This window comes from Magnolia sinica, chromosome 19 (genome assembly GCF_029962835.1).
Source record: "Magnolia sinica isolate HGM2019 chromosome 19, MsV1, whole genome shotgun sequence".
NCBI classification, from domain to species: Eukaryota; Viridiplantae; Streptophyta; class Magnoliopsida; order Magnoliales; family Magnoliaceae; genus Magnolia; species Magnolia sinica.
This window is the reverse complement of record NC_080591.1, coordinates 61,039,672-61,067,489: the sequence shown is the minus strand read 5'-3', so window position 1 is coordinate 61,067,489 and position 27,818 is coordinate 61,039,672. Positions and strand designations below refer to the sequence as shown.

Genomic DNA, 27,818 nt, shown 5'->3' with positions numbered 1-27,818 from the left:
TCTTCTTGGTTCTATGACTTAGCTCCTTGGTTTCTTCTTTGATGGAGGATGATGAAGATTGAAGGGTTGGATGGTGAGATTTAGTGGTAGGAAGTGGGCCTTGATCTTAGGTTCTTTGTCTTTTCTGTCCTTATTCTCTCTCTTGGTTGCTAGGAAAAATGATAGAGAATGGAATGAGATGGAGTGAAGGATGGGAGATGTAAGGAGAGAGGGATGGGTGTGTAAGAAGAATGACATGGAGGGTACGGGCTTGGTTGACTTTTGGGTGAGAGAGGGATGGTTGTCATGCCTTGTTGGTAAGAGAGGGATGGGCTAGGTATGAGTTGTACTTGACTTGTGATTGATTGATTGATGTGATGAATTGGGTAGAGATTCTCTCGGAATTCACAACGTGCGGCGTTTCCTCAAAATGTACACGGGCCCATAACTCTTGGCCTGGGTATCGCATCGGTGCGCAAGTCACGGCATTGGAACCACGGTGACGACGCGGTCATAATGGTATAAGTCTCAGGTTGAGTCGACTCAGATCTACGGGATGCGACTTAAGGTCTCGCACAAATTCTGATTATAGATCACGGGTTGCCGAAATTCAACGTGGAGGATTGTGGAAGTCTAAGGAACGGTACGGTCTAAGATATGAGCCTTACACATTCGATGGTAGGGATTTAAATTGGGCTCATAAAGCCCACTATAGGAGCACCGACCCCAAACACTACATCTACTTGGCCAAAAGGCCGAGGAAAGAGCTTCGAGTAAACCCTTATAGCCTTACGTTTACGGAGGACGACACATGGGGAATCTAGCATCCCCATGATGATGCACTGGTGATCGCAATGACGATAGCTAACCAGAAGGTCTATCGCATCCTGGTCGACACTGGAAGCTCGACCGATATACTTTACTTCAAGGTGTTCGACAAGATGGGGATAGATAGGTCGCACCTCCGACCCGTGAAGACTCCGTTGCATGGATTTACTGGAGATAAGTTGATCTCCAAGGGCGCTATTTCCCTCCCAGTTACAGCTGGAGAAGGGCAGAATCAGGTGACTCTGCTAGTGGACTTTCTAGTGGTGAATGTACCATCAACACACAATGTCATCATAGGCCGGCCATCCCTTAACGCCATGAGGGTGGTTGTATCTACCTATCATCTGATGATGAAGTTCCCTGCCGATGGAGGGATCAGATATATCCTAGGAGACCAGCGCAAGGCACAAAGGTGCTACTCGGTAGCAGTAAGAAAGGGCTCTGCAAAGCAGGCCCTCACAATAAATGTACTTGACCTCACGGAAGATAATCCTACAAAGGACTCGTCCATCGAAGATCTTATGACTGTCCTGCTCGAGGATGCCGATCTGAGTAGAACAGTTCAGCTCGGGTCGTCGCTAAATTTCGAGCAGCAAGCTCAGATGTTGACCTTCCTTTGACAGCACAAGGACATCTTTGCATGGTCGCACCAAGACATGACGGGTATTCCTCCAGAGATCATGGTTCACAAGCTGAATGTGGACCCAGAGCACAAACCAGTGAAGCAAAAGAGGAGGGCTTTCAAGCCCGAAAGATACGCATCCATAGCCAACGAGCTGTCGAAGTTCCTCAGTGTTAGTTTCATTGAGGAAATCCACTACCCGGATTGGATTGCTAATGTGGTCCTCGTGAGAAAAATTAATGAAAAGTGGCAGGTCCGTGTTGACTACTCGGATCTGAACAAAGCTTGTCCCAAGGACAGCTTCCCTTTACCTTGAATCGACCAGCTAGTCGACAGCATGGCCGGGTAGGAGCTCCTCACCTTCCTGGACGTGTACTCTGGTTACAACCAGATAGTAATGTACCCCCCAAACAAGCAGAAGATGACTTTCGTCATGGACAAGGGACTCTATTGTTACTGGGTAATGTCCTTTGGCCTGAAGAATGCTGGGGCAACATATTAAAGGTTAGTGGACTAGATGTTCGCCTGACAGATTAGTTGGACCATGGAGGTCTATGTTGACGACATGCTCGTCAAGAGTATCAAAGCCTCTGACCACACCACAGACCTCGGAGAAACGTTCTCGATCCTCTGAGAATATCGCATGAAGCTGAACCCCGCCAAGTATGCCTTTGGTGTGGGCTTAAGAAAGTTCCTTAGATTTCAGGTCAGTCAGAGGGGCATTGAGGCAAACCCCAACAAGATTAAAGCTTTGCTCGACATGAGCTCGCCTCAGACGATAAAAGAAATCCAGTGCCTAACCGGAAGAGTTGTTGCGCTCGGGCGGTTCATATCCAGAGTCACTGATAGATGTCTCCCCTTCTTCCAGCAGTTGAAGGGTCATAAGAAACCGGAGTGGACCTCAGACTGTGAGTAAGCTTTTCAATAGTTGAAGCAGTACTTGAGGTCACCACCTTTGCTGTCCAAGCCCAAGGAGGGAGAGCCTCTGTTTCACTACTTAGCGGTTTCAACCTTGGCAGTCAGCTCAGCACTCATTCAAGAGGTGGAAGGCAAGCAGCACCCTGTTTACTACAATAACAAGGCAATGGTCCCGGCCGAGACCAGATACCCAAGCATGGAGAAATTGGCTCTAAGCCTAGTCGTCTCTGCTCGGAGGCTGTGCCCGTACTTCCAGGTGCATTCAATCATCATCCTCATGGATTCACCTCTTTGACAGGTCCTCTAGAAGCCAGAAGTATGTAGGTGTCTAACCAAGTGGGCGGTGGAACTCGGAGAGTTCAATATTCATTATTGACTAAGGATTATGATCAAGGGTCAAGTGGTCGCTGACTTTATAGCAGAGTTCACAACTCCGAGTTGCGAGATCGGAGATACAGGGCCAGAGATCTTGACCTGTCCCGAGACAGTCCCTCTTGCTCCCCCAACACTTCTCGAAAGTGCAGAGACAGAAGAGGGATGTAGCAAATGGACGCTCTTTGTGGACAGGTCGTCTAATTCGAAACGAGCCGGGATGGGGATCGTCCTGGTCACAACTGACTCGACCACTATCCAGTACACAATCAGGCTCGGTTTCAAGGCATCTAACAACGAGGCGGAGTATGAAGCTCTATTGGCCGGACTCAGATTAGCAGCTAGTCTGGGAGTTCAACTCCTCGACGTGCGGTGCGACTCTCAGCTCGTCGTGAATCATATATCAACAGAATATGACACCAAGGAAACAAGGTTGATAGCCTATTCGACCGAGGCCTAGAAACTGACGGGAAGATTCAAAGAATGCGCCATCAGCCAGATCTCAAGAGCTGAAAACTCTTGGGCCGATGCCCTTGCAAAGCTGGCCTCAACTACCAAGGGAAAGATCGTGAGGATTGTCCCAGTAGAATTCTTAGATAATTCGAGCATCGACTGAGCCGACCATGAGATGATCAACCCAGTACAGGCAACTCCAAGCTAGATGGATTCGATCATCAAGTACCTTACCAACGGCGAAGTCCCCCAAGACAAATTGGAGGCTCGATGTTTGAAGATCAGAGTAGCACGGTATGTGATCTTGGATGTACAGACTCCTAGCCATACCTCAGGTGTCTCCAACCTGACGAAGCAGATTATGTGATCCAAGAAATCCCCGAAGGAATCTGAGGAAATCATTTCGGGAGCTGTGCCTTAGCTCAGATACTTCGTTAAGGGTACTTCTGGCCAACGATCCGAGAAGATTCCAAGAGCTTTGTCCAGAGATGCGACAAATGCCAAAGATTTACTACCGTTCCAAGGCAGCCAGCAGAAGAGCTGACCCCCATGAGCAGGTTGTGGCTGTTTGCCCAGTGGAGGGTTGACATCATCGGGCCTCTGCCTCCGAGAAAGGGGCAGACCAAGTTCGTGATTGTGGTCGTTGACTACTTCACCAAATGGGCTGAGGCCGAGCCGGTGGCGAAGATTACCGAATAGAAGGTGATAGATTTTGTGTGGAAGAATATCATTTGTCAGTTCAAAATCCTGCGCACCATCGTGTCCGATAATGAGAGACAGTTCGACAACAACAGGTTCCGAGGCATGTGCCGGGGGCTTGGCATTGCCATCATACTCATCGCTTCGTCATCTGCAGTCCAATGGACAGGTAGAAGCTGTGAACAAGGTCATCAAGCATCACCTCAAGACGAAGCTGGAGAAAGCTAAAGGTAACTGGGCCGACAAGCTCCCATTCGTTCTCTAGTCCTACAGGATCATGACTTAGTCATCCATGAGGGAAACCCCTTTTTCATTATCTTACGGCTCAGAGGTTGTCGTCCCAATCGAGATAGGATTCCCCACCGTGCGAGTAAGGATCTATTAAGAAGAGCAGAATGCCAACCAGATTGTGACAAGCCCGGATCTACTTGAAGAAGTACGTGACACTGTCAAACTCTGAGTCGTGGCTCGGCATCAACAGGTTGCTCGGTTCTACAACTCTAGAGTCAAGACTAGACGGTTTCAATGAGGAGATCTAGTCCTTCGCTACGTCTTCCAGAACACTACAGAGCCTGGAGTAGGTTCCCTTGGGCCGAATTGGGAGGGACCCTATCGGCTAGTCAGCTCGGCTAAGCCAGGGTCCTACCGTCTAGAAGACTTGGAGGGACATCTGTTGCCTCACTCCTAGAATGTTGAGCATTTAAAAATCTACTATCCCTGAGGGGGAAAGCTATGTAGCTATGTACGGATCAGATCTACTAGCCATTTTGGATCCTAATAAAAGATCGCCTGCTCTTCTACTCGGCCTACTATATAGTTACCTCGCTATCTGAGTATGCTACGAAGGGTCATCTCTCATGTGCAGAGATGAACTCCTTCGACGAACCGATCCCTTAAAGAAGGGGTCAGCTCGTCATTTGACAACGGTCTACTAAACAAGCAAGCGTGCTGCGAAGGGTCATTTCTCAAGTGCAGAAATGGAATCCTTCAACGAACCGACCCCTTAGAGAAGAGGTCAGCTCATCACTCAACAAATTCGATTAGCAACAACATAAAAAAGCAAACATTCACGCATTGAGATGAAAGATGAATTTCATTAAGATTGAAATGTGATTACAACTTTTTCATTACAAAAAATAGAGGGGGAATAAGAGAGGTCAGCCCGAGGTCAGATCAACTGGGGTCTCAGCTTCAGGGGCCTTCTCAGCTTCAGTTTTTGCTAGGGGGTCCTCCGTCCCTGGCTTTGGAGAGTCCTCAGCTTCATCCATTGCCAAGACATCAAAGTCCAACTCAGGATAAGTGTCTCGGATGTCGTTTAAGCACTCTTTGTAAGCGGTGTTATAGGCAAAGTTGTAAACCTTCTCTAGCTCATAGGCTCGCTCCTTGGAAGATTTGAATTCTTCCACAGCCGTGACAACCTGGGAAGTAGTCAAGGCCTTAAGTTCCGAGCGCTACTTGGTGAGACCTTCAGCAGCTTCGCACCTAACAGCCTCAAGCTCGGTAACCAACCGAGCATTGTCCACCCTCGAGCTTCCAGGTTAGACTTAGCCAAGTCAGCACGAGCCTACAGCTCATTGATCTCCCCCCGGAGCCCAGCTCCCTCAGGTGGCCCTCTCCCAGTCGGACCTTCAGATTCTCGACCTCCTCAGCAGAGGCCTTCAGGCTCTCCTCCAGTTAGGCCTTCTCCCTCTCCAGCCGAGTCATCGTCGTCTCTCATATTTGGACGAGCGTTAGTAGCACTTGAAAACATAGGCCTAAGAAGTTAGATTAACAATTAGAAAGTTACAAGTAAAGTGAATGAAGCGAAAGGACTTACCATGTAGCAACACGATGTGAAGTCATTTATTATCGACTCAGGCAGTCGGGTCATGGTTCGGACGACGATCACCTCGGGCACGTGCTTGGTCGTCCAGCCCTTCAGCAACGACATCTGGTGGCTAGTTATGAGCTCCTGTCTCGCAGAAGGGACTGGGCTCACAACACGGCCGATGCCACTAGCAGCCAAGGCCTGAGCCTCGGCCTCGGGCGTAGTGGACTCGGCCGCAGTTAGCTCTGCTGTGGTGGACTCAATCACAGGAGTAGCAGCCTTCTTCTTCTGGGCCAAAATCTTGACCCGGGACTCTGGCACCGACACCATGATGACGTCAAGAGGAGGGCCCCCTTTTCCTCTTCGAACCCGACGCCTCAGCCATTCCTGATCAATAAAAATGAGTCAGTTGTCTACTCAGGAAAATTAAGCACAAAATGTGAAGTTGCAAGGCTTACCCAAGGCGATGGGGAGGGGTCTAAATCTACAGAAATCGGACAAAATGAGGTTATTCGGGCTGATGATGTAATGCCAGGTGTGATGATCCTCGCTGAGCAGTCGAACCCTAGCTATTTGAGCTTGGAGGGGGGAGGACAGTTCTGGCGAGCCCCTTAGATAATCTACAAGCAAGAATAGATGTTAGAATAAAAAAATGAGTAGAGAGCAAAGAAAATAAGAGGAAAGGTCAAATCTACACAAGTCTACCTGGGGTGGCAAACTTGGTGGGTACTTTACCCGCAGGCCGAGCTCGGATGTTAGGGCTTCCCACTTTCCCGAAGCCTAGAACCATTTCTCCTTTTAATCTTTGTTCGAAGAAGGGAGCTTGGCGATGAGGCTCGAGGTGTACTGGGCCCTGGCTGAGAAGTAGTACCAGCATGACTCGGCTTTGTCGTGCTTGTCCTGGTATATGGCTAGGAACTCATCCGACGACAGCTCCTGGCTCTTCAACTTTCGCAAAATAATGAAGTATGGTACCAGGATGCGCCATGCGTTCAGGACGAGCTGACTTGGAGCTAACCTCAGTCATGCCATCAACACGTGCATAAAGGGATGGATTGAGAACTGAAGTCTGCGTTGGAGGGCACAGTCGAAGATTGTTACTTCCCTATCAGAAGGGTCTCCAGGTGCATCAAGGGTAGAGAGGGCCCTAATGTGCATAAAGTCTGGGATTTGTAACTCTGTGTGGAGACTAGCCATCTGGGACTCAACCAGAATTGAGCCCCCCGAAACTTCAGCTTCAGATAGGCCTCCCAAAGGCTTGGCCAATGCCCTCCCTATAGGATCTCTAGGTACCCTCCTCGACCCCTTAGCTTGCCCTTGGACTTTGCACCAGTGCTCTTCTTGGGCAAAGGGTAGAGCATGACGGCTTCGAGAGGACCCTCCGAGCTCTTACGCTCAGAGTCTGTGCTCTTTGGCTCAAACTCATTTTTGACCTCACGAACCTCGTCCAAGTTGTTCAACATGGTGAAAGAAAAAATTGTAGTAAAGTAGTGGAAGACTTACAAGGCTCTGGGCAATTTCCTCCAGTGAAAATCTTCCTTTTCGGTAGACTTCTCCAAGCAGAATTCTCTTCGTGACCGTCGGAAACCCTTTTCCGGCAGCAAGTTGTCTCGGGAAGGAAAGCAGAGATCAAGAAATCTCAGGAAAATTAGAATGCAGGAGGGGCCAAATAGAAGAAACTCGAGATTTTTATAGCCGGAGGCTGCCGCCTATAATCATGACAAACAACTGTCTCTGAAGCTAAAGTGGCTCGGATCCGAGCCCAATTGTAAACGTGGCATTCGCGATACGTGCAACTAAACATCGCTCCGACCTATGCGTAGTCAGCATTCAATGCGTCGACGCATCTTCACTTTTCAAAATCCATGTAGCATCACCCAATTCACTCAGCGGAAGCGTCTCGACATCTCTAGCCACATGTGCGATACCTAGTGGCCAGAGTAGAGGAAACGACTACCTTTGTGCAGGGCACGGGTCTCGAAGATCATCATGGCAACGCTTCACCCTAGCCCATCATTACATGGAGAGCGGAGGTTCATTTCCCCAAGTCTATTACTCTTTGAGTCCGAGCTCAGACTTAGAGAGTAGGGGGCTTCTGTTATCAGTAAATTCGAACCGAGCCGCATCGAGGCTAACTCTGGCACCAAAGAGCAAGGCCTCAAACTGATAAGCTTCAGACCTGATGTGAGCGTCCGACCCGAGGGCTCTTGTAGAGCTACGACGCAGACCTAAGACTGGGAAGAAGTCTTCACACCTTCTATGAGCAGAACCTCGGAGCGGTGACAATACGTCCGAGTCAATCTGTCCTTTGCAAGAGCTCTCACGAAAGCTCGAAGAATAGTAACCATTGTGCACCCGTTCATCCTACCTCTGACCCGAACCTCTCTACTTAGCGTGTCAACGATCTGCTTATCCGTGGGCTTGGGTGGTCGAGCAAGATCCTAGCCATGAGGTCGGCTCGGACTGGAACCTGGTCAATGACAGCAATATTAATAAACAACCCAATAATGCACGACAGGAGTAATGCTCTGTGCACAATCTCTGGGTAACTTCCGACGACTGCACGTGCGTAGTTCTCACGTAATGACAATTACCGTGCCGAGATTATCGGACACGTTCAAGACAACCCTCATGTATAAATATGAATCATTTCTACAGGAACATGTACGCAATATCTGGTACTCTCACCTTACTCTACACAACTAAGACCCCGTTTCCTAGCTTAACTTTAGCATCAGAGGGTCCCCTACTCTAGCCAGGGTCTCCTTTGTCTTTTATTTGTACAAGACTAGGGTTCGCTCCGAGCACGCAGAGCTCGGTGGAGGGTGATCTAGATTTTTGCATTAACAATTACCATTTCATGAAGGTATGGTAACAATAAAATATTAAAGATACACCATATTTCCTAAATGCCTCATCAAATTGATCATTTATATTCTCAGGGTATTATTAGTTGATGATTTCTTTATTTGTGAGCACAAACCCTATTTTTTAATATTTTTAGTATTTTACTTTATTTGCAAATAGAGTGGATGATCAATTATTAATAATTTACACCGTAATATATCAGTTTTTTTTTTTTTTTTTCCATATTGGTCAATAGTTCTCCAGAAATTGAGTCTATATTACATTTAAGTATTGGTGAACTCCTCATTTCAATATGATCATCGTCATTTCATTTTGACTCTTAAGTTTTAGTACCAGTTACTCTAATAAACTAACACTTCTTTCCATATAGACTGAATACCATTTTTGTTATTGCTAGGTCTAACTCTTACTAACAATCATCAACTTGAGATTTAATATTCTGACTTTAAAATTTTCATATTTCCTGATTTCTAAAGTTAACTAGATATTTTCAATGGAAAATGAAAAAGGAAAGAACTTCTCACATTTTACCTCATCTTTTAAGAGGATTCGAGAAGATGAAGTTTCCCAATAATTCTCCCATTACCCTTCAAAAGACACCAAAGCTTGGATTGACAAAATTAATTAAAGGCAAAAGGTCATTTGAAATCTACAAATTTGTCACAAATTATATAATTATATTTTATTTACTAACATGTTTATCTTAAATGAGATTATGATGGCTTGTTTTTTCTGACCAAGTCAAATATTTTAGCTATTGGTTTATCATTTCTAATTTTATTAATTCACTTGTTAAATATAATTGGTTCATTAAGTGATTCTTTAATATATCATTTATCCATCTAATTATATGAATTGAACTACAAACTAGTCTAATAAACCAATTCATAATTTTGAATAATATAAAATAATTTAATTAATGCAAGTAAATTTTTTACTAATTTGAAATTATACTTGTGCCATTTTTTATTTTTTATTTTTGTTAAAGATTAGAGTTTTGATTTTTAAATCGACATCTAAAAAGAGGTGGATACTGAGAACTAGTGATCTCTCTTTTAGTTGTGAGATATAGGCACGTTACAATCAAGAAACCAGCATTTTAGTTTTAAAAATGGATTCTCTTTATCATAAAAATATACTTACTATTTTCATAAGCTTTCTTTAATATTTGAGAAAGTAAAGAAAGATGTTAATGATAATTTATTAGTTTTCTTTTGTTGATATTTTGTATTGTTTCATGTTATGTTTGGATAATGTTTGTTACTATTAAAATTTACAACTTTCACATTCCATTAGTCAAGTTGGTATATTTTGGCCTTAAATTTTGTATACATGTATTTATCAAAAATTTCCCACTTTCCTCCAGTTATTTCTTTAAGCTTGAAATTTTATTTGTCATGTGCACCATTAAAGTTAACTTCTTTATTCAGATTTATGTAAATATGCTCATTGGCACTAGACATTCCTTTGGTATGACATGAATTATGTAAACATATTCATCTGACATAGTTATGTATTAAATATGTACAGCTACCAATCAACATTGAAACAACTTTTACAAGAGTTCAATTGTGAAGGAGAACCAAATTCCCAATTGGCAACTTTGACCATACGGATAATGCAAGCTCTTCAAACTAACCTGGATGGAAAATCTAAGCAATACAAAGATGCTGCTCTGACTCAACTATTTCTCATGAATAACATACACTATATGGTCAGATCTGTGCGCAAGTACGTATGCATTAGGCATGGGTGAATGTGAATATGTTGGGATAGTTGTACCATTAACTTTCCTCTATATTATCGTCAGGTCAGAAGCAAATGATTTATTAGGCGATGACTGGGTACAGAGACATCGAAGGATTGTGCAACAACATGCAAATCAGTATAAAAGGGTTGCTTGGGCAAAGGTTCATTCTATCAACTAGACTTGATATAGCCTTTACCACATGATAATATGCTATTACTAGTGAGTTAATGTATTATGCTTAATTGAGACAACATTTATTTTCATGACCCATAGAGGTATAGGCAACCCACATTTTGTGACCTAATCTGTTGACGTTGTGGGGCCCATCATGGAATGCTAGTACTCTTTTATCAGATAAACCTAATGATCTATTAAGCTAAATAATTATCATTCATTAGAATGGACATTTTCTTATCTATGTTAATATATTGGTATTTTAACTGCAGATTCTACAATGTCTTTCTGTTCAAGGTATGGGTTCATCTGGTGGTGGAGGCGATCCAGGAAATACAAGTGGAATTTCAAGAGCAATGGTGAAAGACAGGTTACAAGAATAAAATTTATGATATTTTTCTCTTTATTTTATGATAAAAACTGAGTGGTATTTTTTCATCAGGTTCAAGACATTTAACATACAATTTGAAGAGCTCCATCAAAGACAGTCTCAATGGACAGTTCCTGACACTGAGTTGAGAGAGTCTTTAAGGCTGGCAGTTGCTGAAGTTCTCTTGCCTGCATACAGATCTTTCATCAGACGTTTTGCGTATGTCACTTCTAATCGACAATATTTTATTTTTAATTCCTATTTAAATTAGATCAAGCATTTAAGGGTTGCACATGAATTCATGGTTTCAAGCAGGGAATCCTTAGAGACTCAATAGTTAAGAGATGCTTATAAATGCACATACATTTATTTAATGAAGTATGTAAAATTATATATTGTATACACAATTATTGCTTATTGTTAAAGTATTATTGTATGCACTTTAGGTAAGTATAATGATGGATTTGGGTGGATACAAGTAGATCTTTACAAATTTCATATCCCTTTTATATATTTTTAGTTATTCTCAACAAAATAATACACACTAATTCTCTATAAAATTGAAGTTCCTAAAACCTCAACATGCTATTAGAACCTATGTTTGATTAGACTGTTAATCAAGCCTCTCATCTTCTCTAATCATCGGGTCTATCTTTATTGCCTATTCATACCATCTAACTAGTTTCTTGCTCTTATTCTACCATCATTAGACCTATTTTTCTTTACATTATAATCTCTATTACTATCCCAAATCTGTCTTCCATTGTGGTGGGAAGATATAATCCACACTCAATCCGTGTAGTTTTTATGGTCACCACAACCCATATCTGTGATAACATGGCAATTCAGAGATTTTTCCTACCTCAAAATGGGTTTAAATAAAGGAATAAAATGTATATACAAGAAAATAATAGATATACATGTAAGATAATAAAGACTACACTTATCGATGATCATTTACAGATGAAAATAATCCATCTGTAGCTATCACCACCCCCCTTAAATTGATGTGGGCGATCAACCAATAATAGTTTATGAATGAGGAAAGAATGTATGGTAGCCATTACTCTTCATGAAAATATGTGCAATTTGATCCTAAGAAGCCACGTAAGGAAAAGAAATAATGCTATACTAAAACTTTTCTCAAATGAAGTGACAACCAACCTTAATATGTTTTGTCCGTTCATGAAAGATAGGATTAGAAGCAATATGGATAACATTAGTATTGTCTACATGAAGCGAAGTCAGAGTAGTAATACAAATTTCAAATTTTGAAAGGAAGCCTTATAACAAAATGATATCACTAGAGGCGGAAGACTTAGCTTGATAGTTAGCCTCTATACTAGACTTGGAGACTATGGATTACTTATACTTCAAAGACAGAAGAGAAGTACCAAGAAACATATAATACCCAATGATAGATCAACTGGTGACAGCATAACCGACCCAATCAGCATTTACATCGGCAACCAACTCAAGGGAAGATGTAGATAAGAAGAATAAGGATTGGTTTAATGTACCTCTTAAGTAACAGATAATTTGTAAGATAGTAGTCATATGCGAGGTGTGGGGTTCAACAATGAACCGACTAACTAAAATCATGCAATTATCTAACACAATGCCATGATATACAAAATCTTGTGGAGATTAGAAGTATGGCTAAGTTCTAGAGGGGGTGAATAAAAACCACTAAAAATGATTTACCAATTTAATTCAATTAAATGAGTCCTAGAACATAGACTATAAAAGATACAACTAAATTTACAAAGAATCTATGATGAAAGATGGGAAAATACCAATTATGTGTGCTCTAATCTAAATACCTAACATACAATTTATTTCATACATTCATATAAATAAATAATTCACAAGCATAAATATAATTACATCAATATAAACAATCAGAAACACAAAGATGTATAGTGGTTCGGCTAAATGCCTACTCCACTTTCGGCTGATGCACTCAACTCAAGTGTATTGGATTTTACCATCTTAGTGGTTTTCTATAGGTTCATCATTAACCTTTACAATGGTTTTCAATAAGTTCACCATAAACCCACACATACACACTCACTTACAAGGTTTTCTATAGGCTAACCAAGAACCAATGCAGTCCTACACAAGGACATACGTACACTCCCACTGGAGGCAGCCCTACACAAGGACTTACATGTACACACCCATGTTGGTGGCGGTCCTACACAATGACCTACACATATACATCCATGTTCTATAGGCTCACTAATAACCTTCGATTATTCCTACACAAGAAGTAATCTACGTACACTCTCGCCAAAGATGGTCCTACTATTTGAGTTTAGGTTTCAAACTCGATGGACTCTAATTAAAACCTTAAGGCCTGTTTGGGAACTTGTGAATGGAGATAAATGGAAAATGGAATTGGAGGTAAATGAATTGAGAGTAAATGGCTTACTCAGCATGTGTTTGGATGGGAGTAAATGAAGTGCATTTAAAATCCAAATATTTTATTTGGATAGGACTAAATGGGAGGATTTGGAATGTATTAAATTTTTTTAATATATTTACAGTAATGTATGTGATATCCTAAATCAACTTTAATATCTCTAATTAGTGTACATATGTGATATTTAATAGATTGATTGTAATAAACCCATTGAAATATATAATTTAGCCAAAAAAAATCATAAGCCTTGGATGGGGCTAAATATAAGGATCACAAACAAGCAACTTGTCAATGCTTTTAAACGTCCATTTAAATGGAAAACCATTAGACGGTTTAGATCATTTTTATGGTGTAATTTTAGTGATGTAGCCGGTATTTGAATAGTTTTGGAGCATCAATAGCATGTCATGTGTATGGTGGACATATACATAATGCCACCTTCATTTAGTTGCGCTGACTCTCTAAGGGAGCTCAAAAATGCATTTCACCCCATTTACTTCCAAATCCTCTCTCGTAGGAAGGATTTCATTTACAAGCCCATTCACTTCCATTTCATTTCATTTAAATACATTTACTTTTATCCAAACACACTTAACATACCATTTACTCCCAATTCACTCCATTTACCTTCATTTACTTCTATCAAAATGACCCCTTACACATTTTGGATAAGCCTTGTTGATAGTGCATTCTTAAAGTGCTCGATCAATCTTTATGCGCGTTCTCTTTTGCTCCCCCAATCTTTGATGTGGATCTTCTTTATCTCCAATGATCAGCTACCTTGAAATGATCTTCCTATAAGGATGCCAAGGTAATAGAATGGTAGTGGAATCTCATACAACTAATAGGATAGTTAGTTTCAATTGAGGATTCACCTAGATGGACATTTTGGAGGACGATAAACATGAGAATTTATCTATAGGATCGATGTCTAATATCTAGAGAATGTAAGATACCATGTTTATTTTCAAATGGAGTTTGAAATGGCTCATTAGAGTGATAAATCACAAGGAATATCATAAAATCTCTTTAGGTGATAGCCTAGGAGTAAGGGGAAGGAGTGAGATACACTAGGACTTCTAAATCACCAAAAACCATTAATCTTGCAATGATCTTAATGGCATTTTTATAGAGAAAAAGCTCCAATGGATTTATAATGGCTAGTTTTGATTCGATCGAGCACATCTTTGATTTGATCGATAAATTCCATAATTAAGCAGTTAGCTCACTAGACATTTTTGGTCATTCTTGATTGGACCGTTGATCAAATTGACAAGACTTGTTGATTCCATCGACTCGAATTGATGAACTGTCAATTCGATTGATAGTTTTAAAATTGTTGTTGATTGTGATTTTTGATTCTCATAAGATCTGAACCTCTACAAGCTTAGCTAAATATGTTCATTTTAAGACTAAGGCTTGTGATGATCAAACAATGATTTTTCTATGGGAGAATAGATCATTTAGAGGTAGGTTATTTTGGAACTAAAGAGGCCTAGGGTTAGTTTCACTATGGCAGCTCAATTTACCTATCTTCAGGCTTTGGTGTTACATGTCTTCACGACTTCGGTCTTCTGATGTCTTCCAATGGGGGCTTAACCAACTCAAGACATACTAGCAATGTCATTGACAAACTAAGGTACTAACACTAACAACTTGTACAACATAGGTGATATTGGGTCTGGTCATCATCAAGTAAACAAGACTTTCAACAAGTCGACAGAATAAAGTACGTTGCTTTAAGAGATCTAAAAGATGTCTTGATGGTTCGTTGATCAAAAAGATATGCTAGGTTGAAGAGATCTCGAGTTTATTTTTATTGGCTAACAAGTATACCTCGATTGGTATGAGGAACTTCCAATTTAAGGAACTATGTAAGATGGCCTAGATCTTTCATGTGGAAGGATAGCTGAAAAACTTGTTGAAGCTCTGTGATTTTAATTGTGTCACTATCTTGAAAAGTAAATCATCAATATAAACAAACAAGAACACAATACCACGTAATGAAGATTGTATGAATGAGGGATCATGACCATTTTGCCAAAATCTTGCACTACACACAATCTCATGGAATTGTTGAAACCAGGCACGAGGGACATGTTTTAGGCCATATAATGCTTTTCAAAGTTACCAAAATTTTCTAATCCATCTTGAAACCAGGGGGTAGAGCCATGTACTGGTTTTTTATAAATCTCCATGAAGAAAAGCATTCTTGACGTCCATTTAGCGAATAGCCCAACTGTCACACCCCAAACTCGAAAATCGAGCTCACAAAATTCTCGATCATTGAATCTGGCGCCGACAGCCTCCGTAGTACCCCATTCTCGGCTCCTAGTACCCATATACCAGGTTCTGATCTTGGGATCATACAAGGAAGATTTTTAATATAAATTTGTTTCAGCATAACCACAAGCATAACCCATGAACAATAACCAGAACGTCATCACAAAATCACTATGATAAAAAAAACTTTAAGTACAATGCGCATAAAGGGAAATATAATGATAATAATAACAAAACTCCAGAAGCTCTGCAGCACGCTCCTGCTCCTGCTCAACTACGGCCTAACATCACCTACATGCATCAATCGTATATAAGCTTATAGAAAGCTTAGAGGGTGGTATAAGTGTGTGAGCAATATAAGAGTGCTCAGGATACAATATTAGAGTAATGCGAAAACATACTGGCAAGTCTATGAATGCTAACAGCCACGCAAGGCATGAATGCTATCGGCCATATCAAGGCTATGCGATGCAAGGCCTACAGGGCCAATGTCATATACGAGGTGCAAATCAAGCATACCAAATCTCATCTGAATCCTTATATCAATACAGCTAATCTTTGAAATATATATATATATATATATATATATATATATATATATATAATCGGGGTTTAGTACACTCTACACCACATCGCCGCCCACTGGACGCGCAACCATGCAAGTGGAAGAGATCTCACTATCCATCTACCAATATTTATCCGCCACGTCGATAGTGGACCTATTTATGAGCTGGTCAAACTCAGCCTAGTTATGCCCCTACCCTCGGGCAGAGAAGGCCACACCCCCTTCCAACCAACTACGACACAATAGGAGACTTGACCTATTGGTATATGGACCTCGTGTGCTTATGTATGCACTCGGTCTTGACGTTGGAGTCATCCTCTAGTACCATCGGGTTTAGAAATTTTTACTCAAGGACATTTATGGCGCCCTGATGCTAGTACAGTATTTTCAGTGTTTAATCCTACCATTTATGATAAGCCTATGGAGGCTATAGCCCTGATGTCGCTAGGATGTACAAAAATCATATCACACAAATGTGAGATGCATGAATCATACTATCCAGTCATGCAGCAATCCTATGCATACTGCGCGCTCATATAGGGTAACTCCAGCTATCAGGGAGTCCCATAAACAACTTGCCCAATGGCATAATGCTATGATCAGTCACTCCTCGTAACAAGCATGCAGATGATGCATATGAGCATGTATCATGATGCTATGCTATCACCTACATATAGTCGGCATCGATAATCGGCCTATATATACAAGGCAGGGTCTATAGACGGGCAGCAGACCCGTAACATGAGGGTCAGTCCACAACTATGGATATACCAATTCTGATAGCACAGATCCCTTCGTCTACGGTGAGGATGAACTCTCTCAAATCAAGGTTGGGCCTAGGTGGCCTACCTATGATCCTAAGGATCCGGAATGGGCTTCCTTCACCATACCATCATATGGCTCGCTAGATGCCTTAGGGGCCTAAACGAGTCCTAGATGGACTCCAAGATTAAAAAGAAATAATCCAATAAGCAACCAATGGGGGTCCAACATCTTGGGTTAGCCCGATATGAATAGATGGGTCATGCACATATCAATGGAGCCCAAAGATTTGAGTCAACCCACGTAGAGAAGGATGAGAATGGGCCTAACAAAGGCCTATGAGAAGGTCACAATGTGGACATTTAACCATCATTGCTTCCAAGGAGTGGCCCACATAGAGTCAAACATTTAGTGGGCCCATGGCCTCACGTAAGGGCCTCATACATAATATAATGGATCTCACACAAAGGGCCTAATATACATCATGATGGGCCTCACTCATGGACCACATATACATCACATTGGGCCTCACTCATGGGCTACATATACCTCGTAATGGGCCTTATCACATGGGCCATATATACATCACATCAGGCCTCATCATATGGGCCTCATATACAACACATCGGGTCTCTTCATATGGGCCTTTTATGCATCACATCGGGCCTCATCATATGGGCCTCATATACAACACATTAGGCCTCATCATATGGGCCTCATACATCACATCGGGCCTTACCAAATGGGTCACATATACATCACATTGAGGTGGGCCCTGCACATTTCAAATGGGCCTCATCAGATGGACAGCTTAGATCAAACACGTACATCACATGGGGGCCACGTGGATGGACGGTGTGAATATACAACACATCACAAGGTGAGCCCCGCCCATCCAGCAAACAAATGGATGATTGGATAAATAATGCATACTTCAAGGTGGGCCCCACCTGTCCAGCAAATGGATGGCGTGGATAAGACCCATACATCACGGTTGGCCCTACACCTGTCACCGTCCAGGAATGGACGATGCATATACAATGCATACATCTGTTGGGCCCCACCCCCACACGTGTAACATGTGTGGGGTGGGTCCCACACCAGAGAAAATAGGTGGATGGTGTCGCTGTAAAGCACATGCATTATGGTGGTGTCCCACAGCACCGTCCCAATCAAATGGACGGTGCAGATAAAAAATATGTACATCAAGGTGGGTCCCATCTCATACATGCAGCACATGTGGGGTGGGCCCCACACATCTACCAATGGATGGACGGTATGGACATAACACATATATCGTGATCAACCCACAGAACTTGTTGACGTCAACTGCAGCAGCAAGCTGCTGGCCGTCCAGCAGATGGACGACCCCGATATAGAATGCATGCATGTGGTGGGTCCACACGTGTGGGACCCACCAGCTTTAGGAAAAAGCTAATATTTGTGGTTTCCTTCATTCAGACCTGTCCAGTAATGGACAGCAAGGTGGGCTCCACCAACTGGATGCCCAGAAAAAAATCTGGACAGCCTGGATTTTGCTGAACACATTAGGTGGACCACACACCTCATCATCACCATAAAAATGAAAGAGAGAGAAAGAGAGAGGGAGAAACGTGATGGAGGGGAGGGACCCCGCTACTATGGGCCCTCCCTTTCTTACAATGCATACATCAAATGGGTCCCATCGAATGTGGGCCCTCAGATCCTCAAGTCCATGGTAGAAATCCTAGATCAACAATCGATTACACTTCTTCTTCGTTCCTTGGGATGCTAAGCTCTTTGGCTTTAATTTTGATAGATGATGATGAAGATTGAAGGGCTAGGATGAGAGTTTAGGGGGTAGGAAGTGAGAAACACTAGGCTCTCCTCTTGGAAATGCTTGGATGGTTGCTCTCCTTGAATTGCTTAGAGTGGGTAGGGAAGTGGGATGGGATGGAATGATTGATGGGAGAGAGGGATGGTGTGGTGTAAGAAAGGGATGGGTGATGTAAGAAAGGGATGGGTGGAGAGAGAGAGAGAGAGAGAGAGAGAGAGAGAGAGAGAGAGCTGACTTTGGGAAGGCTTGTGTAAGAGAGGGATGGGTTGGGTATGGATTGTGATGGGATGTGTACTTGATTTGCACTTGATTGATTGATATGATGTTTGGGTAGAGATTCTCTAGGGATTCGCAATGCGCGGCGTTTCTTCAAAATAAATGTAGGCTCATAACTCCTAACCTAGATATCGCATCGATGCGCACGTCGCGGCAATGGAACCACGGCGATGGTGTGGTCGCAATGGTACAAGTTTCAGGTCGAGTCGACTTAGATCTACAGGATGTGACTTAGGGTGGCGTGTAAATATCGACTATAGGTCGCGGATTGTCGAAATTCGATGGAGAGAATCGTAAGAGTTGGCGGAATGGTACGGACTAGGACATGGGCCTTACACCAACCACGAGTTATAACAATTGTAAGAAGCATACAGACAATCTTCATCTTAGCTACCGTGAAAAAGGTCTCCTTGTAGTCAATACCATACTTCTACTCATAGCCTTGGGCCAAAAGACGAGCCTTATACTGGTTAAGAGATCTATTCTATTTGAGCTTGATGTAATACACCCATTTACTATCAATCACCTATTGGATAGGTGAGCGAGGAACAAGATTCCATGTCTGATTATTTATTAGTGCCTATAACTCATCTGCATTGTGTCCCTCCGATATTATTGTGTAGAAGCCTGAAAATATGACGTAGGTATAGAAATAGGCTGTCACGACCAAAAAATATGGGACAAATGATTCGGTTTAGAAGTATGGTGCTTGAGTAGAATGACGTGCCTCGAGGATAGAAGGACCGACTATAAGCTGAGCAATGGAAGGGTGATGAGGCGAGAAAGGTCTCTCTCTCTCTCTCTCATCATTGAGAAATCTACAAAGGAGCTGGAGTCACATGTGAAGTAGAGGGTAAATTTGGAAACTAAGTCTTGCAGAATGAATAAAATTATTAATTGAAGCCGGTGAGAGTGGAGCATGAAATGGAACATGTTCTAAGAAGACAACATTTCTTGAAATATAAATATAATGAGCATTAAGTTCATAACAACGATATCCTTTTTGGATATCTTCAAAACCAAGATATATATAGTGGACAGACCTTGGAGATATTTTATTTCGTTTATGTGAAGTAAGATTAACATAACAAACACAGAAAAAATGTGAATAATGAGTGAGGAGGAAGTGAACTAAAGAGAACAAAACAAGGACAAGTATTTTCAAGAATTTTGGTCAGTATACGATTTATGAGATAGATAAAGTGTAATATTACCTCTACTAAGAAGTTATAAGGACAAAGGTGTCCACCATTAAAGTGTTGCTCGTCTCGATAATATGTTGATTTTTATATTCAGTGAGACCATTTTACTGAGGAATATATAGACATATGTTTTGATGAATAATCCCATGATCCCTTAGATAAGCTTCAAATTCTAAAGAGATGTATTCTTTTCTGGAATCTGAGCGAAGAACCTTAATCAATTTTCTTGAACTGTATGGCTACCATAGTGTACAATTATTCACAAAATAAAAGACCTAAGACTTGGAGTACATGAAATATATCTAAGTATGTCTCATGAAATCGTCTATAAATAATATATAATACTACATGCCAGACATGAATAAAACAGGGGATGGCCCTCAAATATCAATATACACTATCTCAAAATGCGCACAAGTACAATAAGTATTTAGAGGAAAAGGAAAACATTTACTTTTAGACAAACAACATGAAGAGCACAATAGATTAAGAGAAGATTTATTAACTTTTAATTTGTCTAAAAAATTAAAAGAAAACATGATTATTGGTATTAAGATTATTTTTAATCCTTATCATAAAGAAGTATGATCTTGTATACATAATATAATTAATTAAAATGAGCTAAACTCATGTTTAAGTGTCCATTAAATAAGCCCTAATAATTCAAAGTGAGGGCTAAGTTAGATTTGAAGTGAATTTAATTATGGTAGAACTTCTTCCTCATTATAAATACTAGGAAACGTTATAATGATTATTATTTTTCTCGATTGAACTTCCTCGTTATGAATAATAGAAATAGTATAATAATTCGATCATTTTTGTCGATTTTAATATGAATATTCATAACTTGATTCACCTATGCATGTAAATTTATCCCAAGTTCCCAGTAGCTTCTAACATTTATCACTAGCCATAAATGTTTTGTTATCCAATTTCTCTTTTGTATTATGATTCTAAATGAGGGCTTGCATTCGGTTTAGGCCTATGATCGAGAATGGGAAGAATCCTCAGAAGTACATCAAATACGTTCCAGAGGATCTGGATAGAATGTTGGGCGAGTTCTTTGAGGGAAAGATCTGGAATGAAGCAAAGCGGTAGGCGGAAGTTTCACCGATCGTGTTGAGTTTGTAAGTACACCTATGTGGAATAATTACTCATTTCTAATTCATTTATATTGATGACTAATACGCAGGTGTTGTTATATCCCCATTTCTTATAATACTTGCAGGCATCTCTCCCTTATTTTTCTTCTATTTTTTTAGAGAATTCTTTTTAAAACACGAAAAGTTTCCTATGATGGAGCCTTGGATTATGTAAGACTCTCAGTGAAATTTGAAATCCCACAAGTCTTTCTGAGTTTTCCTCTTCAGCCATTTATTCTTATCAATAAAATGAATGATTTTTTTTTTACCACTAATAATGTATATGCATAGGGATTGAGTATCAAAATAGTAGTTATTGATGTAAAAATCATCATTATTTACTCTTCCTTTACCAAGGGTGAGGATAGTTTGTTTCCTTGGCTCAGGGTATGGGCTTCTCCCTGACCTAGCACATAGGTTTTCTTTTTCCTCTTCTTTTCTTCTTTTCTTGGCTCGAGGTAGGTCCCCCTTTGTAATTTTTGGAACATGTGCCCTTTAGAAGGTAATAAAAGAGTTTACTATCTTTAAAAAATCCATGATTATTTTCATATATCTTTTAATTTGAGGTACATTTGGTTGCACTAAATATCATGCAATTTTATGATTCGTGAGCCTAATTTAGTATAAAATTTGAGTGATAATTCATAAAATTTGGTGTGATCAAATATATCTTTGACATTTTAATTTTCATTGATGTGAATTTATTAAAATATATATAATTAGTAAATTATGGTTTAAACCTTAAGATGGATTTAGTTTAATTTGACCTTAGACCATCTCGAACACGCCCATGAAGTTAAATTAGCCACGAATAATCTTATTTAAGTTTTTAATGATCAAAACACTCTACCTCATATGCATACATGTGTGACATGTTTCATTTAATGTGTACATAGATTTTATGTTGTACCAAAACATATCACATACATGGGCATATGGGTTCATTGTTTAAAAGCATTCTAGTTGTATGTCTTGAATGCAAGATGTGGATTCGATACCATGAGTGGAATTGGATCACAAGCAAACATGTTATGTTTACGCCTCTTGATGAATGAGATGCATTCTTCTTAAAACGCATGTCAAACTATGGTATTATGCATGCGTACTAGATGTGTTATGTGCATGATCCTTTAACATATAACATTATGCCTTCTTAACAAATGGTTGCATGTCATGTGTGTTATTATTACATGTTCTAACTTCTCAATAAATGGTTGTATGCCATGTGCTATCATTGCATATTTTGAATGTCATGAAATGATATACTATATGTTAGATTCCATGCATACGATTCATGGGATGGATAGTTACTATAATAGTGATAGGTAGCTAGGAATTTGGGCTTGAACTCATGACCTCAATGTTGAAACATGTCCTATCAACCATTGAGTTATTAGCTTCAACCCAAGATTCTATTAACATTTAACTAATAAAAACATGCTCAATGAAAATTTGAATAATGAGTTAAAATTAAGATTTATTTTTTAAAAATGTGGTTAAAACTTGAATTTGAAATGTTTTGAAGTACATGAACCAAAGTACCTTAACCACTAAGATAGACTTTCGACTTTAACATGAAAATTTATAAAATCGTTTTGAGTAGAACCTTATATCACCTAAGATATATTTACAGGGTAGGTTGATTACAATATATATGCTAAGTGAAGAATACAACAACCCATAGAAAAAAGCTAAACATGGGATATTTAGGATCTCCTTGTAAGGTGGAATTTTAAGTCATTCCTTGTCTACCACTAGTGTTGTAGAAATATACACTATCTATATAATAAATTATGCAGTCCACTCATGAAGAATAAGTGAGTCAAGACACTTCACATTTTGGGGATTATAAGTAATTATCACATCGAAAGCATAAATTGTCGACTCATTTGAATTGACTCAGACTCATCAAAATTCGATCCGATTTTCTATATAAGTCACCCCTTTAAAATATGCCCTCCACAATGACACTTGGATGAGTCGCCCCCTAACTCAGGCAAGTTGTAGCTTAACTTAAGATTAAATGTGTTGCCCCTAGCGTCGAGTTAAAAAATCATTATCTGAAGCATTCAAATCCATGACATTCATTAATAGGAATTAAAGGGTAAGACATGTATGATGTACATGGAGAGAGAGAAAGAAAAGAGACATGAAACAAAAGAGTGCATGTACACATTACAAATTCAATGATAGGCATCACATCACACTTTTTTTCCGATATCATAGCCTACTCAAGTTTAGATTTGCCTCGTTTGGGGGTTGACATTTTAGCATAAGGTGACATGATAGATGTACATAGTGAATTTCATACAATTATCATGATGCCCCCACACATACTTTATTACATGGTTACTTAGCAGTACCATCGGGGTATGCTACACACAAAGAAGATGAGAGAGTAAGGCTACCAAGGGGTTGAGCTTAGGTGTGGATTTTGTATTGTTCAGGCTAGCTCTATTCAAAGTTTTCATTGTGCCTGATCCAAGCCTAACCCATTAAAACCTTCTCTATAAAGAATTGGCTAACCTGTTGCATATTTTTTTTATGGGTGAAATTTAAACTTTCGGCCAACAATAGTTACATTTTTTAGTTCTAAAATATAACAACTTTTAATTACAATGTCTTCCCATATCCTTTGAATATCTAAAGATCTCCCACCTGTTAAAACTAATTGTAGGTGCAAAAAATGCCAAAAATATGCTATGTTATATATTAATAAGAATTTGTACCTAATGAGCAAAAATGTCAAAAGCATCTTAACATGTGCTAAAGGATAAGCATCACATGCTTGGATTTGGGTTGCACATGTAAGACGATGATTCAGTAATTGTAGTTTATGGATTGTAGTTTAGTCATGGATCGACCTTCACCCAAAGGCCTCCCACATGGAAAGCTTTTGGCCACAGATCATGGCCATGTACTAGAGTTTATGTAAGTAAACATTTAAGCCAGTTATTGTGTACAATGCACACTAATGATTTCTTGGCTAAGGAACTAACGGATACATGTATCACTTGTGAAATTATGCATTCATTTGTTTCATAAATTGTGAACCATCTGATTAGTAGGTTAGCATAATCTTTTAGCCTAAATGTTTCGTATATAAAAAGAATTGAGGGTAATCCCCAAAAAGAAAAAAGAAAAAGAAAAAAGAAAAAAGAAAAGAAAAGAAACCTTCATCACGAGCCAAGGACAATTGCTCACATCTTGAGTCAGAGAAGATAAGATAAAGAAAAAGAAAAAGGAAAAGGTCACACCTAAGTCAAGGTGGGACACCCACACCCTGAGCAAGTTGACACATGCATGGGTTGCCCTATACACATGTTGGGCCCGTGTATGTACTGAACAATCCTCTATAGGCCTCTCCCAAGACTCAGGTCCAATAACGACCCCTTCGGTGTTGGAAAAGCTCTATAGGTCCCACCATGATATATATATATATCATCTACATTGTCCATCCATTTTTCTATCTCATTTTACGGCACAAGCAAAACAATGAGGCAGATTCAAAATCAAGTGTATGTATTGAACAACCATTTGCAGCCCTCCCTGGGACTCAGGATTTGATAGTGACCCCTTAAGTGCTGGAAAAGCTTTATGGGTCCACAATTATATATGTGTTTTATCCATGCCATCCATCCATTTTTCCAGCTCATTTTAGGGCATTGGCCCAAAAATGAGGTAGATTCAAATCAGGTGGGCCACCTCACATGAAACAATGGTGATTGAATGCTCGACATTAAAAACTTTGTACAACCTACTATAATGCTTATTTTCCATCCAACCTGTTGATTAGGTCATGTAAACATGGATGAAGGGAAAGCACAAGTATTGGCTTGATCCAAAACTTTTGTTATCCGCACAAATTTTTTAATGGTGGGCATTCAATCACCATGGGTATGGTCAACCTTAGATTTGGATCTACCTCATTTTCAAGCTCATGCCCTAAAAATGAGCTAGCGAAATGGATAGACGACGTGGATAAAACATACATCTTGGTGGATAAAACACATACATCATGGTAGGGCCCATAGAACTTTTCGAGCATGGAGTGGTGGGGATTGGCTACTAACCCCACCATGACCTACTTAGAGACGGGCGATCTAGTCAAGGGCTCTGTGGGACCCACCATGATGTATGTGTTTTATCCACGCCGTCCATCTATTTTGAAAAATCATTTTAAATAGTGAGCCTAAAAACCATTCAGATTAAATGCTCAAGTGGACCACACCACAGGAAACTGTGGGGATTGAATGCCTACCGTTGAAAACCTCTCGAGTGCCACAGAAGTTTTGGATCAAGCTGATGCTTATGTTTTCCCTTCATCTAGGCCTATGTGACCTTGTGAGGTTGGATGGGAAATAAACATTTAGGTGGGCCCTAAGAAGGTTTTAACAATGGGGGTTATTGTACCACTGCTTCTTGTGGTGTGGTCCACCCGAGCCTTATATATGCCTCCTTTTTAGGCTCAGGCCCTAAAATGATCTTTTAAAATGGATGAACAGCTTGGATAAAACACAAATATCATGGTGAGCCCCATAGAGCCCCTGACAAGATCGCCTTGAAGTAGTGTCCAATCCGCACCCGCATCGGAGGGGTCACTATCAAATCTGAGTTCCTTCCCCCACATGACAATGTGGCACATGGGCATCAGATCCAAGACATCCATAAGGTGGGCCCCATCATCTTGATCCCTTGCCTAAAAGGTACGCTCGGTTCACTTATTATCAGATCTGGTGTATTGAGAGTAGATGCCTTATGTAGTTGTGTTAGTATGAGGGTAAAGAGTCGTTTGACATCTTTATTAAAAAGAGCTTATTTACTTATTCTTTTAAAAAAAAAGTGATGGAGAGGTCACTTTTTCTTTTAGAGTTTATTTGGCTTAAGCGGATAAACATTTTTGGTTAATTTTTTGATAAGTTTGTCCTTAAACATTTTAAATAATTCTCATCTTACCCTCATCTCTTCTCTTTACAATCTCTCTAAGGTGGACCCACACCATGAGCAACCCATATTGAAGGTGAGGCTCCACATGATGAATGCTCCACATCAAAGTGGGCTCACATAATGCATGGTCACATCAAAGGTGGGCCCCACTTGATGGATGCCCACAATAAAGTGTGTCCCCACATGAAGGACGACCCACATTAAAGGTGGGAACCACATAATGCATGTTGGACTTTGCATGCAGGATCACATGATAGAAGGTTGACATAAAAGGTGGGCCCACGTGATGAACGACTCATATTGAAGGTTGGGCTCCACATGATAGATGGTGGACATTGAAGGTGGGACCACATGATAGAAGGTTGATATCAAAGGTGGGTCCCACATGACAGATGGCCCACATCAAAATGTGGCCTCACATGATGGACTATCTACATCAAGTGGGACCCACATAATGGATGGTCCATAGCAAAGGTGGGACCCACATGATCGATGGTGGATATCAAAGGTGGGCCCGCATAATGAATGGCTCATATTGAAGGTTCCCCCCACATGATGAATGGTCCACATCAAGGTGAGCCCACATAATGTAAGGATCACATCAAAGGTAGGCCCCATGATGGATGACCCACATTAAAGTATGGCCTAGCATGATGGACCATCCACATTAAGTGGGCCCCACTTGACGAATGGTCCACATCAAAGGTGGGCCCACACGATGGATAATTGACATCAAAGGTGGGCCCATATGATGAACCATCCGTATTGAAGGGGAGCCCCACATAATGAATAGTCCACATATAGGTGGCCCACATAATGGACAGTGTGGGCCACATATGATGGACAGTTCACATCCAAGGTCTTGCATGATGGATGAACCATATATAAAGTGGCCCAACATGATGGATGATCCACATAGAAGGTGCCCCAAATGATGGATGGTGGACATCAAAAGTGGGCCCCACATGATGACAACCCACTTTGAAGGTGGGGCCCACATCCTGGACACATCAAATATGGAATCCACGTGGTGGGTAGTGGACATTGAGGGGCCCCACATCAAGGATATTAGCATTGATTGTGGACCCCACGTGATGGATGAACTACATCTGGTCCCCACATAATGGATGGTCCACGTTAAAGGTTAACCCCTAATGACGAATGGTTCACATTTAAGACAAGCCTTGCATGACAGATGACCCACATTGAAGGTTTAGCTCATATGATGGATAATCTACATTAAAGGTGGGCTCCATATGATGGATGATCCGCATCCAACATTTGACATAATGGATGGCCTAAATTTCTTAAAACATGAAGGTTGTAGCCATCCATTCTTTTACCAATTGGGGCACAGTCAATCTATGATGAGATCCACCAAAACAATTGTCTAAATTGATCTTATAGTGAAGTTGGTGAAATATTTAAACATGATATCAATTACCCCTAGCAAAAACTTTTAGTTGAACACCAAACTTGCTTACTTCATATAAGAGCTTTTTTTTTTTTTTTTTTTAAAAAAAAAAAAAAAAATTTAAAACTACCTGATTTTATCAAATA

At 40.6% G+C, this 27,818-nt stretch overlaps 1 protein-coding gene across 1 annotated transcript in view; it reads left to right on the top strand.

Annotated features, from left to right (window-relative positions):
• LOC131235473 (exocyst complex component EXO70A1-like) overlaps window positions 1-21,676 on the top strand; it is a 50,820-nt gene extending 29,144 nt beyond the window's left edge. Inside the window, exons 8-12 of the mRNA XM_058232659.1 lie at window positions 10,077-10,277; window positions 10,357-10,456; window positions 10,743-10,840; window positions 10,913-11,059; window positions 21,150-21,676. Of these exons, the coding sequence (XP_058088642.1) occupies window positions 10,077-10,277; window positions 10,357-10,456; window positions 10,743-10,840; window positions 10,913-11,059; window positions 21,150-21,267 (664 nt within the window). The 3' untranslated portion in view covers window positions 21,268-21,676. The remainder of the gene's footprint in view (window positions 1-10,076; window positions 10,278-10,356; window positions 10,457-10,742; window positions 10,841-10,912; window positions 11,060-21,149) is intronic.
• Window positions 21,677-27,818: the final 6,142 nt, after the last annotated feature.